Source organism: Eleutherodactylus coqui, chromosome 5 (genome assembly GCF_035609145.1).
Source record: "Eleutherodactylus coqui strain aEleCoq1 chromosome 5, aEleCoq1.hap1, whole genome shotgun sequence".
Taxonomy (NCBI): domain Eukaryota; kingdom Metazoa; phylum Chordata; class Amphibia; order Anura; family Eleutherodactylidae; genus Eleutherodactylus; species Eleutherodactylus coqui.
In genome coordinates, this window is record NC_089841.1 from 12,385,595 (window position 1) to 12,402,639 (window position 17,045).

Sequence of the window (17,045 nt, forward strand, 5' to 3'; positions counted from 1 at the left end):
TTCATAAAGGAGTGTCAGTCATTGTATCTGTATATTGTTGGATGTGCTTTGCTGAGCACCACACATACAGGGTGGAGCGCGGTAATTTGCTAATTTGGGAGTGAAATAAAAAAATAATGAACTTGTAAAAACTTTATTTTATATTTTATTTACATTGAACAGTAGTGGAATTTACAAATTATTTGGTTTTAAATATTGTATCTGGCAAATGTTGACCTTCGCTATCCACACACTGCTGCATACGTTTTCTGAAGTTCTCATGCACTCTTTCAAGCATGTCGACTGGTATTCTGGCAATCTCAGCGTCAATATTGTTCCTTAGGTCTTCCAGGGTGTTGGGGCGGTTGCAATACACCTTAGACTTCAGGTAACCCCCAAAGGAAAAAAATCGCATGGGGCTAAGTCTGGTGAGCGTGCCGGACAGTTAAGAGCACCCCTCAGAGAGATAAGCCGTTCAGGAAACGTTTGCCTCAAAAATTCATGGTAACTCTCGCTGTGTGTGCAGTGGCACCATCTTGTTGAAACCATGTATCCTCTAATTGCATTGCCTCGAGTGCTGGCTGGAAAAAATCCTGCAGCATAGTTAAGTAACGTTCGGAATTCACAGTTGCCGGAAAAAAGTAAGGGCCAATGATGCCTACTGGTGATAAGGCGCACCACACAGTGACGCGGTCCGAATGCAGAGGTCTCTGGTGAACTTCTCTGGGGTTTGTATCGCTCCAGTACCGCATGTTTGGTTTGTTTACACACCCACTGAGGTGAAAATGTGCCTCATCAGAAAAGAACACAATTGCGTCACGAGGTATGGTTGCAAGCATGTCTTCACAAGATGTTCGTCGTGTAACATAATCCCGTGCTGACAATTGTTGGACCATGCACATTTTATACGGGTGAAAATTCAGTTCACTATGAAGAATCCGGTGGAGAGAACGTCTTGAAATTCCACTACTGTTCAATGTAAATAAAATATAAAATAACGCTTTTACAAGTTCATTATTTTTTTATTTCACTCCCAAATTAGCAAATTACCGCGCTCCACCCTGTATAAGGCCACGTTATCTATGGATATAAGTTTAGATGATTTAGTGAACTCTTGGATGTTCCAAAAAGCCAGCTAGATTCCGTCCCTCTACCCCATCAGCCAGGTAATGATCTGCAATTGGCATCTCCTCCCCAGTGAACCAACATCCGAAATTACATAATTGTCCCGCCAGGTAGTACAATTTGAAGTCGGATAATGCCATTCCGGCAAGGTTCTTGCAGAGTTTTGATCGAGACAGGCCCCAAATAAATCTTATTATAAGAGAGTTTAGAGTTTGAGAGAAACTCTCTGGGACCTTAACCGGCATATGTTGCAAGGAGTATAAACACTTGGGTGGAATTACCATCTTAATGAGATTTATACAGCCTCCTACAGAGAGCGGTAATATTGACCAGGCCTTGAGTTATCTTTTATCAGGTTTTGTAGTGGGCTTATAGTTTCAGCTATAGTATTTTTGTAATCTTGTACTATGTTGATTCCTAAATATTTAAATTTGGATACCTCTAGCAGACCACAGGCAGATACACAGGGGATTGGGACCGAGTTTTGCAGATTTGGACCAATTTATATATAGAGTCCAGAATGTTGGGAAAATGAGTTTATTACCTCAAGGGCTTGTGAGATTGAATGCTCAGGGTTACGGAGAAAGAGGAGCGTATCATCTGCATATAAATCCACCGTACTCTCCCTACCCCCCCCCCCCCCAGCTCACTCCCGTATTTGTAGAGGTGCTACAAAAGCGGATGACCAGTGCCTCTCTTGCTATTGCAAAAAGAGCAGGAGACAGTGGACATCCCTGGCGTGTTCCCTGTGACAGTGGAAAATTTGCTGAAGGTATACCATTTACTATAACATTAGCTGTGGGGCACTTATACAATAGTTTAATCCATCCCAGGGATTGAGGCCCAAAAACAAAACAAGTCAAACAAGCCTCCGGGAAACTCCATTCTAAAGAGTCAAATTCTTTTTTTGTATCCAACGATGCTATTGCCCAGGGCATATTATGTAGTCTACCTAGTTGTACAATTGTTTGGACTTTGCCAATATTTATTCTGATCGTCATGGATTATGGAAAGGATTACGTGGTTAAGTCTAGTAGCTAGTATTTTGGTCAATATTTTATAGTCAACATTAAGTAGTGACATTGGTCTGTATGAGTCACAGTTATCGGGTTCTTTACCGAGTTTTAATAATACTATTATTGACACATCATGAAAGGAGATGAAAAGGGATCCTCCTGATAGGGCTCCTGTAGAGTATCATATAATATTGGTGAGCGTTGTTTCATATATTTACGATAGACCTCTAAAAGGGAGGCAGTCCGTCTTGGCAGACTGGCCAGCAAGCCGTCCCTGACTGATTAGCCTTTACAGACTGGGAACTCAAGGTATGTTCTGTGTGTATAGTGTGCTCCACGCTGTCCCGGGCTGCAAGTGGTAATGGCAGCTACTTCTTTTCTCTTCTCCCTGCTAGCCCCAGCTGGTGATATCTAGTCCGTCCCCGCTGCCTCTTCCCCTCTCCTCAGAGGTACAGGGCACATACTGTGAGAGATCTGCAGCACCAACAAACTGATCTCTCTGCGCTCTCACCCCACCTCCTCTCCTCACTGCTCTTCGCGCCCAGGATCCTCTTCGCTCACCTGCTCCAACCATGTGGTGTCCTCCCATACGTCCCGCAGATCTCTCCTCCAGCCAAGCATTGCAGGAAGGGATTGTAAATTCACTCTGCTGGTGGCTAGCCTCAGGCCATGGTATAAATCGGGGTCTATCTGGTTTTTGGTCCGGGTGCCACTAGGAGACTTCTTTGGTGTCTCACTAGTCTCAGCTACCACTGGAGCCTTCAGGGGTTAAGCAGCAGGCTCATCGTTCTGGTGATCCTTCTGGCCCTTCTCCTCATGATTGTGCAGAATTATAAAGGTGTCTCTCGGGAGCTCAGCGCACAGACATCTATCCATGTTGCCAGCTAGTCATGCCCCCCAATATTTTGTAATATTTATCAATAAAACTAATTTGGAGAAAACAAGAATGTTACTTTCCCGTGTGAATTCATTGATGCCTTAAGAGATATGTTTGCCACATTCTGAACATGAATATGGCTTCTTGCCTGTGTGAATTCCCTGATGTGAAACAAGATACGATTTCTGAGTAAAACATTTCCCACATTCTGTGTATTAAATTGGCTTCTCCCCTGTGTGAGTTCTCTGATGAAAAACAAGATTTGATTTGTGAGTATAACATTTCCCACATTCTGTACATGCAAATGGCTTCTCCCCTGTGTGACTTCTCTGATGTGAAACAAGATTTGATTTGTGAGTAAAACATTTCCCACATTCTGAACATGAAAATGGCTTCTCACCTGTGTGAATTCTTTGATGTGAAACAAGATCTGATTTCTGATTAAAACATTTCCCACATTCTGCACATGAAAATGGTTTCTCCCCAGTGTGAGTTCTCTGATGTAAACCTAGAGATGATTTCCATTTAAAACATTCCCCACATTCTGTACATGAAAATGGCTTCTCCCCTGTGTGAGTTCTCTGATGTGAAACTAGCTGTGATTTCTGATTAAAACATTTCCCACATTCTAAACATGAAAATTGCTTCTCGCTTGTGTGAATTCTCTGATGTGAAACAAGCTCTGATTTCCATTTAAAGTATTTCCCACATTCTGAACAAGAAAATGGCTTCTCTCCTGTGTGTCCTGTGTGAATTCTCTGATGAATAGCCAGAGATGATTTCCATTTAAAACATTTCCCACATTCTAAACAGGAAAAAGGCTTCTCCCCTGTGTGAGTTCTCTGATGTAAAACAAGAGATGGTTTCCATTTAAAACATTCCCCACATTCTGTACATGAAAATGGCTTCTCTCCTGTGTGAGTTCTTTGATGTGAAACTAGCTGTGATTTATGATTAAAACATTTCCCACATTCTAAACATGAAAATTGCATCTCCCCTGTGTGAGTTCTCTGATGTGAAACAAGATCTGGTTTCCATTTAAAACATTTCCCACATTCTGAACAAGAAAATGGCTTCTCTCCTGTGTGACTTCTCTGATGTGTAACAAGAATTGATTTCCATTTAAAGCTTTTCCCACATTGTGAACAAGAAAATGGCTTCTCTCCTGTGTGACTTCTCTGATGTGAAACAAGATTTGATTTCTGATTAAAATGTTTCCCACATTCTAAACATGAAAATGGCTTCTCCCCTGTAGGATCTCCTTGATGTTTAGCCTTCCTCCTGTGACTTTTCCTCTGCTTATCAGTCTGTGATGAATCAGAAGATGGGATCTTTATAAGAGGATCAGATGATGGATCTTTGCTGTGAAGGGCTGAGGGGATATCTGGGATATTGGCAGGTTCTTCATATGTATCTTGTGTGATATCACAATCTTCTGCTTTACAATCTGCAGATATCAGACATCCCTCTGAGCTCCCGATACCGACATCTGCTAAGAAGTAAACAGATTTTGACTATGTTTGAACAATATACCATATTTTTCAGACCATAAGAGGCACCTAAGTTTATGTACACACACACACACACACACACACACAAAGAAGGGTACATACATGAGGTGCTTAAAAAGATTTCGTCAGGAGATTAGTCCTCATGAACACGTCCGACTACATGAAATAATCAGACAGACAGACGACTGACACCAGATACTACACCGGACTTAAAACCCTACTCAAAAATAAATGAAGGAATTGAGAAGGGTCATCAGAAGTCTGTCTGTGGCATCCACAAGAGTTTGGAATTGCCAGGATTGGAATATTTTACATGCTTCCCAAAATACACAAACCTGGCAATCCAGGAAGGCCAATAGTCTCAGGTGCGGGCACCTCACTGAAGGGATCTCAGGATGGGTAGAGGGTGTCCTTAAACCACTGGTGAGAGATACAACCAGCTACTGCTGTACACCACAGACCTACTCAACAAACCATCATCCATAGCTCCCCTCCTGATGGCACCATCCCAGCCACCATGGATGTGGAATCCTTACATTCCAACATCCCACACAAGGATGGACTAACCGCCTGCCAGGAGCACTTTGAGGATAATGGGATCATCTCTGAATCTGTGCTACAAATTACAAGATTTATCCTCCTTACAACTAGTTAACTTTTGGCAAAGAGAAACTTACTCACCTCACTGGAATCACCATGGGCCATAAAATGGCACCGTAATATGCAAACCTTTTCATAGTAAATCTGTAGAGTGACTTCCTGGCCTCCTGCTCCATCAAACCATTGACCTGCTTTCGCTACATTGATGATATCTTAATTATCTGCCCAACTCAGAACAAGAACTAATAAAATTCCATGAAAGATTCAGTAAATTTCATTCTACCATAAACCTGATATTAAGCTAATCAGATATAGAAATCAGCTTTCCGGAAACCACCATAAAAATTCATAACAGTTCAATACAGACATCCTTGTACCGTAAACGTATTGATCGGAAATCTAGGGGAACCATACAAAAAGTATCCTGCAATGTTGTGGAGCTCCACACTGAACTCACGTAGAACTGTATTTACCTGCAGACCAGCATCCTCTGAGGAGCTTCACGGCTGCACCCTATATTACCCACATCCGGTGGATCGCACTTCAGTAGTGTATTGAGTCCCAGCGGCTGCCGTTTGCACTAGAGACTCACCGTGGCCTGATGAGGCTTGTTGTAAGCTGCAGCCTTAGGCTGGCGTGAACCTCTGGACCGGGCTGCACCTGTTCTCCGTGCTGGAGAGCGTATCGCCTGATGACGCTGCTCATCGGGACAAATTATCCAGGCCCATACCTGGTGCTTTCACCTCCAGAACTGAGATGTCCTTCCTTTATGTGGACTAAGCAGTGTGACGGGCTCTTGCACCGGCCCATCCTGCCATCCTGGAAAACAGAGCTGCCATATCTCCATGGTCTTCTCACTGCATGCACACTGGGAGGAGGGGTGTCCCCTCTGCAAAGACCAGGTGGGATCTCTGCTGCTCCTGCCCAAAGTCTCCTGTTGTGCATTACACAATTCATAAACTCTACTACGATCTAGTGGTTTAATATGATACAACAGCTAACTTCATATACTAAATAAGAACACTTATAAAGAAAGTGCTGCTCATTATTTGACAAACTGCCTTCAAAATACGCTTAACTAATCCGATGCTCTTTACTTTGGAGGCTTAAAACCAATGAATTTAAGGTCCATACAGGATTATGTAATCCTGATGTAGCCATTCCCATAACAATCGCCTGGTAGAGGACGTTTAGCAGTAGAGATAAATGTGCTAGAGCCCACGCACCCTGGTTATGTATGCAGATGATGGGCCTGACCCTGTATCCAGCAGTACCCCAAGGAATACTTCAGTGTCTTTAATTTATTATCCACCCCAGACCTGACAAAAGCTCTATCGTCTGGGTCAGATCAGTTAACATGGTAGGTTTATCATCTGCAATAATTAACATTTCATCCAGGTATGGGACAATATTAACCCCTTGACCTCTGAGTTGAGCTATTGGCTCTATCATTTTTTTAGAAAATAAATGTGGGGCCATCGCCGACCAAAAGGCCGACAGACAAACTGAAAATGGTGAACGACTGTGTCCATTTGAACTGCAAGCCTAATGTATTTTTGGTTAGTTTGATGGACTGGTATATGGCAATAAGCACCCTTTAATCTAAGGTACGTAAGATGCTGTTTTGCTTTATCAGAGATATAGTAGATTTACGCCTCGTGCTCATGGCCATTTTGGAGCTTGACACGGCGACCCCCAAAGACCCCATTCTCACCTCTCCAGATCCACCGTGAGAGTGCCATCCGGCAAGCCTGCACGCATGTGCCAGCGGTGGTTGGTGATGCGAAACCCCTCGATACTTCTGCTGTGCTCACAGCAGACTTATCGCAGAACGGATGGCTTTTCGATGAATGCCGGACGCTCATATTTCCACGGCATGCCATGATTTCTTTTACGCTGCAGAAATCTATGGTAGAATTGCACAGTGTGAACATTGGACGGCAGAAAGCTATTAGGTTAAAAGAACCGAATAGCTGTGGAATAACGCTGCGGGAAACGCGGCAGAAATCCGTCCATGGCCACTAGCCTTTGTTTCCATTTTAAATCTCCGAACTGTAATATATTTATGAGACTTCTAAGATGTGTTCTTATTCTTCAGGGCTCGTTGGGCTTGGTAACTATAAATATTTTTGAATAGGCTCTACTGCACCTCTGTGTAAGAGCTCCTTCACCCCTTGTATTTCTTGCTGGAAATCTATGGGCTGATTAGTTGTAATCACAGATCTCCCAGGTGGTAGTGAGTAAAATGCTATCCTATAACCCTGCTGGATTATTGGCAGTACCCATGCATTATCAGACATCAGATATTCCCATAGTAAAGGAGCCATCTGCCCCCCACTGGCTGTTTGACTTCAGAGGATATTTGGTGTGGGAATGGTAGTAGAGGGTTTTTAGCTTTCCTTCCCTTAGGATAAGACCATCTGCCATGTTCTTTCCCTCTGGTCTGTCTCTGTGGGTAGCCAGGTCTGCATGGTAGAACAGGGTCTCTTGGCCTAAACTCTCTGGGTAATCTCTTCACCCCGAAGGGGATGTTGCATAGATGGTTTTGGGCGCTGGATCCGCTCTCCATGCTTTCACCCATAAGGCCCTCCTAGAGGCATTATTCAGACTTGCATTTCTTGTAGCAATCCAAAGGGATTCTACGGATGCATCTGCCAAGTAGCCGGCCGCTTTTATAAGTAAAGGGATACCCTTGCATTGCTCTTCCCTGGAGGTTCTTTGTTTTAGACTGTCCTCCAGTCTTGTGAGCCTAAGAAGCATCGCTCTGGCCAAGGATGTGGCTACAACATCAGCCTCTATCAGGGTAGATGTGGCTTCTCATGATCTCCTAAGTAATAGATCGGCTTTTTTGTCCATAGGCTTCCGCAGTTGAGAGGAGTCCTCAAATGGAAGGGAGGTATTTCTATTGAATCTACTTCAGGGATGTCACTCCATAGGCTTGTCTGAATTATATAGGATCTTTCCCCATCTCATCTGTATTGATCTGGGCTCCTGGACTTCTGGAATCCCCATTGTGCTGTGAACAGCTCTAATTAATTCCTCTAAATTAGTTACTTTTCTCCCACAGTGAGTGGAGCGAAGTCTTTTAAACATTCACTATCTGATAATGCACCGACCACTTAGATTCAGATGAAGCTATACTCATGGTGCGAGGTCTTATGTGGGTTGAAGAGGCCTGGCTGAGGATCTGCCCTCATGGCTTCCCCCTTCTCTAGCCATAGTACGGTGGTCCCCCATGAAGGATGTTTGCTCCTCCCTATTTTAGTAGTATATTATTTTGTTTTTATAGCTCCAGCTTTCTTGCACATATGCCACATTTCTCCTCTCCGCCTTAGAGACTTCAGCCGTGCATTGCCAGGATAATTTAAAATCTCCCTGCTCCTGGCTACCAAACATAGCCAACAGCCTGGAGATTTCACAGGGGGCCGCGGTACACAGTAACAGCAATCAAGTAAAAGTAAAAAGAGTTTAAATTTAATGCTCTTTTTGGTTTGGGTCCCATTGTGCATACGAACATAAAATTAGGGCCACAATGGGTATGTTTCTGAACACAGGACAAACAGGGTTATCCATTTTGGGGTGAAAATACATGAAATTGTATTTTTTCTCCTCTAAATTGCAATAACTCCTGAAAAAAACGTGGGTTGAAAATACTCATGACACCATCAGTGAACACATTAAGGGGGGGTAGTTTTTAAAATAGGGTCATTTGTGGGGTTATCTAGCATTCTAACACATAGGAGCAATCTTGGCATGGTGTAGGAAAACAAAGTGTTCCTAAATGGTTAAAAAAAACACTAACTATTTTCAAATGTGCGTCCAGAATAAAGTAAACAGATGGAAATATATAATCTCATCAAAAATTTGTACAGTGGGTTTGCACATATTTCACATATTACAAATTTTCCCAATTTGGCACTTTTAGTAAATATACACAAATTCTATTGGTCTCTTGTTACCACCTAAATGAAGTACAACATGTGGTGAAAAAACAATGTCAGGATCACTTGGATCTGCAAAACTTTTATGGAGTTATTCTATGTTAAAGTAACATGTCAGATTTCCAAACTTTGGCTTTGTCACTAAGGGGTTGATGCTATTCATAGCCGCTTCTGCTGATGTCAGCCATAGGTCTCTGGGATTTAGACTGCAGTGGCGCCACCAACCAATCACGCCTCCAGTAGGAAAAAAGGCTCACCCAGGAGAACAGCTGACATCGATCACATGCATTGCAGAAGGTGAAGTTTGATTTTAACCCCTTCACTGTAGACATGCGCCTGACGATCACCTGACTGCACTCCATGGCAACTTAAAGGATACAGGTGCTCATATTCGCACCTGCCGTTAGGGTGCCACAGGCTGCACAAGTACTGAAGTATGTGCGCGGGCCCATGATCACCTACGCTCTCCAGAGCTGGTATGGGGATATTACCATGTCTGTATAGACACAGACTGAAGGGAGGACTGCGAGTCCCAAATCTATTAAAATACTATCAAGCAGCCCAGGTGGCTCAATTGTCTCTCCTTCACTCCACTAAGAATACTCCCCTCTGGTCGGTCATCCATAGAGGCCACAGAGGTCCTTCCTCTCACTATAGAATCAATCTTGTAGAACCCACCGATAGATAGACCCCTCATCACTAACCCGATAACAAAACATCCTCTTAAAATCTGGTACCCTATCAAATACTCAGGAGGCCTAATGTCTCCCCATTTGCCCCTACTACACTATTCTCTATTTCCTCCTGGCAATAACTCGTCCCAATCATTTAAAGTTTGGACAAACAGAGATCTCACCAAAATATATCATCTACTATCGTTAGAAAGAATCACTCCATCCCCCACCCTCCAATCAAAGACTGACTTCCCATCCCGTGACGTACAAGAACACAAACAATTCCAGGACTTTAACCGCTCTTGAAATCTTTTGCCCAAAACGCCCACAAGCTCCAGGCCTCATCCCCCAAATATACTGTAGACTGGTCAACTCCTCTTACCGGACACAACTGCCGTATGTCTCACGCTGGGAGGAAGACATGGGCAACACTCCTTCTGATGAAGATTAGCCCAAATATGGATATCGACCAGCAGCAGCGCTCGAGGCAAAAGGCTTTGGATCCGGGTTTATTCCCTGATCCACTCTGTAACATACTGCAATATACATAAAACTCCTTGGGAGGCGCCGCTGAACAAACCCAATGAAAATATTCCTACAGAGTCGCAGACATTAAACTTTTTCATTTTAGCCTTGAAACAAACCATTGGCCATTCTTGGCGAAACACATCTCTAGAGTTCAGAGGTGAAACCCCAAACGAACTGCCATTTAATTAGTGACAAACTAACTTCGATAATTGCTGACAGACAAGAGTGATTTCTAAGAATCTGGGCCCCATGGATGTAATAGCGCCCCCCCCCCCCCTCCCAAAACAACAGACCCCTAATTTATTTATAACTAGTTGTTTATAATACCATCAAATAGCCTAGAACATCTTACAGTAATCGACTCCACCGGAGAAGGTTCCCCCCCTTACCTTCCCCTTCCAATCCCATAGCATTTCCCATGATTCGGCCCTGGCCAGGCCATTACTCTACATTACTTACAGCCTTATAATGAAGAAGCTTGTAGCACATTGTTAGGTTCTCACTATCTGGGAAATCACCAGTTATATCCTTCTGTTATAAGTCCTTGTGATTCTGTAATGTAACTAATTTACAAACTGCTTCATCTTTTACTTGTTGGACTTTATTGTAAACTTCAAAGCCCCCTGTCCACCGAGTTCAGCCAAACCCCAATGAGGTCAAGTCAATTTTATCGACATAAGGGCTTACTCCCACAAGCGGATATCTGCTGGCATTTTCACGGCTGGCCAATATATGCTTCCATCTAAGCAATCCCCCCCTTCCCTCCAAATCACAGACTCTCTGCCTCTCTCCTCCACTCCTGCATTTCAATGGGAGGGGGCAGGGCGGAGCTAAACTCCATTCTGTCCTACCCATTCCTATTGCTGGCTATGGACAAGGGGAGAGAGCTTAACTCCGCCCCCATCACGCCCACTCACATTGCAAACTGCTCGGAGGGGAGGAGAGAAGCACAGAGACGATAAGTGGGAGGGACAGCGTATATCAGTCAAGCATGAAAACCCGGATGATATACAGACGTCTGAATAAGCCCTAAGGAATAATAATCTGGAATATTCCCCGGATCACCGACCCTTCTGAAGCAATTAATGATAAACAATAGTAAAAACTAAACAGAAGAAAACCTACTGATCGGCCCACAAACCTCAGATGGGACAGCTTCCACCCAAAACACATTGGGGAAGTAAGTGACTCGGCCCATGAGTACTTCATGCCGCTTATCTGGGGCTTTTCCTATAGACAAGTAGATCTTGAGGGGTGAGAACTTTATGTTGGGCATGGTGTCCACGGATCAGATATCGGACTGGACATCTCTAACGGTTCTGGAAGCTCTGGTGGAAATAGTGACACTCCTGCTGGCTAATACTACACCAATAGGCCACTTAGGAGGCCCAGTGATACAGGGGAAAGTTATGGAAGCTCGTTTGTTCGGAGATCACACCTTCTCTGCTGTATTTAGTGGTTACTACTCACCTGGGCGGTTACCTGTAGGAATCTCCTCTTTACACCGCTGATCGCCCCTCACATTTGTCTCTGTAGTAATAATATTGGTCAGATCTTCATCCGGATACAAAAGCTGTGAAAAAATATTGTAAAAGTCAGCAGACGGTTGGAGAAATCGTGTGGAATGTTTTATGACATAATGATCTGACAGGAGTAGTTATCTGAGCCACATAGCTGCTGGTCTAGAAGCCGGACATAGATATTAGATGGCGGCTCAATGACCCCTCAGTATCCTCATACACATGTATATCCGGCATGGCTAGATACACTGCAGGATGTCTCAGTGGAGGAGATCAGCGTCTACCAGACACATCCGCTGCTTGTCTCGGGGATATAAAGGAGCAGATAGATATAAATCCAACCTGTTGGCTCCTTATTCCCACCAGCAGTCTCCACTGCCAGAACACTGGGAGAAGATCCAGACAAGATGTAATGTCTCTGGTCAGCGGTAATCCTGCCATCTCCACCGGCCTCATCACACAAGGAGAAGACATCTAATAAGACTGAAGACAAGAGCTTCACAGCCTTCTACAGATCAGAGGGACATCTCCATCTACCTGATGGTCCTGTGGAAGAAGAGGATGGGGACATCTCTCTGGGGTTCTTCTCTTACTGGATGGAACTGCAGGAAACAGACAGACACTGAAGTCATTCTTTATATACAGATAATAAAGTCCCCGTGGATTTAGTCCTGTCTATTACCTGGTGATGGGAGCGGCTGGCGGGTCTCCATCATGGCGTCCTTGTACAGATCCTTGTGTCCTTCTAAATACTCCCACTCCTCCATGGAGAAATAGACAGCGACCTCCTGACACCTTATAGGAACCTGACAACACAATATACAGTCATCACCCAGAAGCCTCCAGTGCTGTTACTGTATAATGTCCCAGCATTCCCTGCAGCATCACCTCTCCAGTCAGCAGCTCAATCATCTTGTTGGTGAGTTCTAGAATCTTCTGTACATTGATGTCCTCATGTATCAGGGGGTGAGGTGGGGGCCCCGGGATTGGGCTCAGAGGTCTTCCCCATCCATCACACACAGGAGCCCGACAGCCATCACTAGAGGTCTTCTTCACTACTGTGTAATCCTGTATATGGGGAGATATTAATAAACATCACTGCAGACATTTCCAGAGTCCAATTGTCGTACTCCGCGGCGGGCCAGCTCGGGGCCCTGAGGCCTGCAGAAATTTTAGTACCAATAATGGGCTAGTCTCTAGTTTGGCCGAACCAATTTAGTACAATGCTACCCGTCAGTTGGGCAGGGTATCATGGTAACAAATCAGTTCATGACGCCAGCCCTTCCATCGGCCCCCAACCGGCTCCAGGCAAAAATTAATTAAAAAGTGAAGAATAAAAAAAAAATTGGGGACAGTCCATTTCCCTTGAATGATGGTATTAATGTGGAACGGTACTGGTGCATCTTGTGTCCACCTGAAGAATGGCTGGAGACATGGGTTGGCTGGGATGAGTTATAGGGGAGGGTCAGGTGACGCCCACAGCAGCAGATTGGGTGATGCTGGGCTGCCATCTTTGCTATTAGCGCCTCTCTCACTGCCCTAGCGCTGGACTTCAGGTCAGTGATTCCTGCCCCAATGGCAGTCTCCTGACAGCATACTGCAATGTGCACTACCGGGGCCACTGTCATTCTCCCCTCCCATCTGCACTTGTGGACCTGTTGGCAGTCCCCCCCCCCCTAGGCATGCTGCAAGGTCCACTCCTGACCCAGCTGCAAATTTCCACGGTGGTCTTGCATCATCTCTCTTCCTGCCTCCTGTCACTCACTCCGCCGCTCACCCGTGTCCCCTCCTGGCTCCTGCGCTGTCAGTGTCCCTGCCGGCCACAGCTGCAATCTGTGCTCCAGTCCTCCTTCTGCTCCACAGAAGCCGTCCCCGATCTAACCATGATGGCAGCACCGCTGTCATCTGCAGGGAGCTTTGATGGGCCGCTGTCCTTCTCGGCCCCGGCCTCCATTCCCCGCTGGAATATAATGTCAAATAAAGTCTTCTGGAGCATGCTGCGATTTTGACCCGCATGCTCAGAAAAAAAAAAAAAAATCCCATCGCATGCATTAAGTTGCCCTACAGATGCTAATGCATCCCTATGGGCTTCTAGATCCGCGAATCTCCCGGCGCGAGCTACTATAATTATAATCCGCCCGTGGACACGGCGCCGTACACCAATTGTGTTTTCTTGCTGTCTTGTTAGTTCGCACACTACTGCCTTCCTGCCGCACTAAAGCTCTCTCTCTGCTGCTCTACTCTTTACATCTCCTTCATCAGATCAACTCCTTCTCCTCTAGTGATAACCGAAATTACTCCAACTGGAATTCCTCCACCAATCACAGACCTGTTGCCGGGTGGTGAACTGCCCAATCCATATAATGCTCCTGACAGCCAATCAGGGAGGCTGCAGGTTGTCTGGCAGAATAATCAGTAATAAATATACATTTCGGCCTCCATGGGTGGAAACACCACGGCGGGTTTTCCAGCAGATTTTCCGCCCGTGCCCGCTGCCATTAGATGCAATCCTATGCAGACAGACGCAATTTGATCGCAGCATGTCCTATTTCTGTGCAAGCCTCACAGAGACCAACATGGAAACATCACCACTCAGGCGCCGACTCTGCACTGCGTATGTGTGGCTGTGCGCCAGCAGGCACAAAGCAATGCAGAGAGAGAAGACGGTGGACATGTGAGTGTAAGATCAGTACCGGGGCACGGGCTGCATCCCTCTGCGAGAATTCGATCCGACGGCTGTGTGGCGGACATACTGTACTTTAAAGGCACATACATATTTAACTAACAGTAAAAACATTTCATTTCTGTAGTGCCCAACTCTGGTCCCCTACACAATCACCTCTCCAGTGACATCATCAGAATCTCTGCCCTCTCCAGTGACATCATCAGTTATTACCATAGATGAGAATGATATAATATGACATCATCAGAATCTCTACCCCCTCCAGTGACATCATCTGTTATTACCATAGATGTGAATGATGTAATGTGACATCATCAGAATCTCTACCCCCTCCAGTTACATCATCTGTTATTACCATAGATAAGAATGATGTAATGTGACATCATCAGAATCTCTCCCCTCTCCAGTGACATCATCTGTTAGTACCATAGATAAGAATGACGTAATGTGACATCATCAGAATCTCTCCCTTCTCCAGTGACATCATCTGTTATTACCATAGATGAGAATGATGTAATGTGACATCATCAGAATTTCTCACCTCACCAGTGACATCATCTGTTATTACCATAGATGAGAATGATGTAATGTGACATCATCAGAATCTCTCCCCTCTCCAGTGACATCATCTGTTATTACCATAGATGAGAATGATGTACTGTGACATCATCAGAATCTCTCACCTCACCAGTAAGCTGGAAGAGTATCTCTAGGGTGAGATTTATTATACTCTCCGCCATCTTGCTCTTGTCCTTCTTCATCCTTCCCGGGTCAGCGAGGATGAATTCTCTTATAGACGGATCTCAGCAGAGGATCCGGTGTTGTAGAACCTGAAGGGAAAGAAGGTTAAACAATATAAAAGCTGCACAAAACAAGAAGGGGAAAGATTAGAGGAGAGATTAAAGGGCAGCTGTTTTATGATGCCAGAACTGCCGGCAGCACAACATCCTGACAGCCACACGGCAGACATGGAGGTTCTATCAGAGATGCTGCAGCGTAAAGAGAACACACTTTACAAAGTAGTCAGAAACAGGGAGAGAAGTCATAGGGGCGGGCCCTGCAGACTTCTCCCAACCCCCACTCCTCTGCACCCCCCCATATACTTCCCTCTCAGTCCTCACAGCGCTCCTCCTCCTCTGTGCTGCACTGATGAGCGAGGGGCAGTGCAGTATACATGAAGTATGTTCAGCACTGATTGGCTGAGACTTGGTCCAATCAGTGCTGTGCTTTATTCCAGCATCGCTGCTGGCTCATCACCCCGCCTCCCCCATAGCCGATCCTGCTGCAGCTAGTCATGTACAGATGAGACAGCCCCCCACCCCATAGTCGTGTACAGATGAGACTCCCCCCATAGTCGTGTACAGGAGATGAGACGCCCCCCCCATAGTCGTGTACAGATGAAACGCCCCTTCCCCTAGTCGTGCACATGAGACGCCCCTCCCCATAGTCATGTACAGATGAGACGTCCCCCCCATAGTCGTGTCCGGATGAGACGCCCCCCCATAGTCGTGTACAGATGAGACGCCCATCCCCCTAGTCGTGTACAGCTGAGACGCCCCTCCCCCTAGTCGTGTACAGCTGAGACGACCCCCCATAGTCGTGTACACCTGAGACGGCCCCCCATAGTCGTGTACAGCTGAGACGGCCCCCCATAGTCGTGTACAGCTGAGACGGCCCCCCATAGTCGTGTACAGCTGAGACGACCCCCCATAGTCGTGTACAGCTGAGACGACCCCCCCATAGTCGTGTACAGCTGAGACGACCCCCCATAGTCGTGTACAGCTGAGACGACCCCCCATAGTCGTGTACAGCTGAGAGGCCCCCCTATAGTCGTGTACAGCTGAGACGACCCCCTATAGTCGTGTACAGCTGAGACGACCCCCCATAGTCGTGTACAGATGAGACGCCCCCCACCATAGTCGTGTACAGATGAGACGCCCCCCCCCCATAGTCGTGTACAGATGAGACGCCCCCCCTAGGCGTGTACAGATGATACGCCGCCCCCCATAGTCGTGTACAGATGAGACCCCCCCCCCCATAGTCGTGTACAGACGAGACGCCCCCCCCCTAGTCGTATACAGACGGGACGCCCCCCCCTAGTCGTATACAGACGGGACGCCCCCCCCTAGTCGTATACAGACGGGACGCCCCCCCCCTAGTCGTATACAGACGGGACGCCCCCCCCTAGTCGTATACAGACGGGACGCCCCCCCCTAGTCGTATACAGACGGGACGCCCCCCCCTAGTCGTATACAGACGGGACGCCCCCCCCTAGTCGTATACAGACGGGACGCCCCCCCCTAGTCGTATACAGACGAGACGCCCCCCCCTAGTCGTATACAGACGGGACACCCCCCCATAGTCGTGTACAGATGAGACGCCCCCCCCTAGTCGTATACAGACGGGACGCCCCCCCCTAGTCGTATACAGACGGGACGCCCCCCCCTAGTCGTATACAGACGGGACGCCCCCCCCTAGTTGTATACAGACGAGACGCCCCCCCCTAGTCGTATACAGACGAGACGCCCCCCCCTAGTCGTATGCAGATGAGACGCCCCCCATAGTTGTGTACAGATGAGAAGCCCACCCCA

At 46.2% G+C, this 17,045-nt stretch overlaps 1 protein-coding gene and 1 pseudogene across 1 annotated transcript in view; both read right to left on the reverse strand.

Moving 5' to 3' along the window:
- LOC136629002 (oocyte zinc finger protein XlCOF22-like) overlaps positions 1-15,460 on the reverse strand; it is a 338,499-nt gene extending 323,039 nt beyond the window's left edge. Inside the window, exons 1-3 of the mRNA XM_066605104.1 lie at positions 15,138-15,460; positions 12,660-12,839; positions 12,454-12,577 (exon numbers count right to left, since the gene is read on the reverse strand). Coding sequence (XP_066461201.1) covers positions 12,454-12,577; positions 12,660-12,839; positions 15,138-15,215 — 382 coding nt within the window. The 5' untranslated portion in view covers positions 15,216-15,460. The remainder of the gene's footprint in view (positions 1-12,453; positions 12,578-12,659; positions 12,840-15,137) is intronic.
- LOC136627146 (oocyte zinc finger protein XlCOF22-like) lies at positions 1,763-12,410 on the reverse strand (annotated as a pseudogene).
- Positions 15,461-17,045: the final 1,585 nt, after the last annotated feature.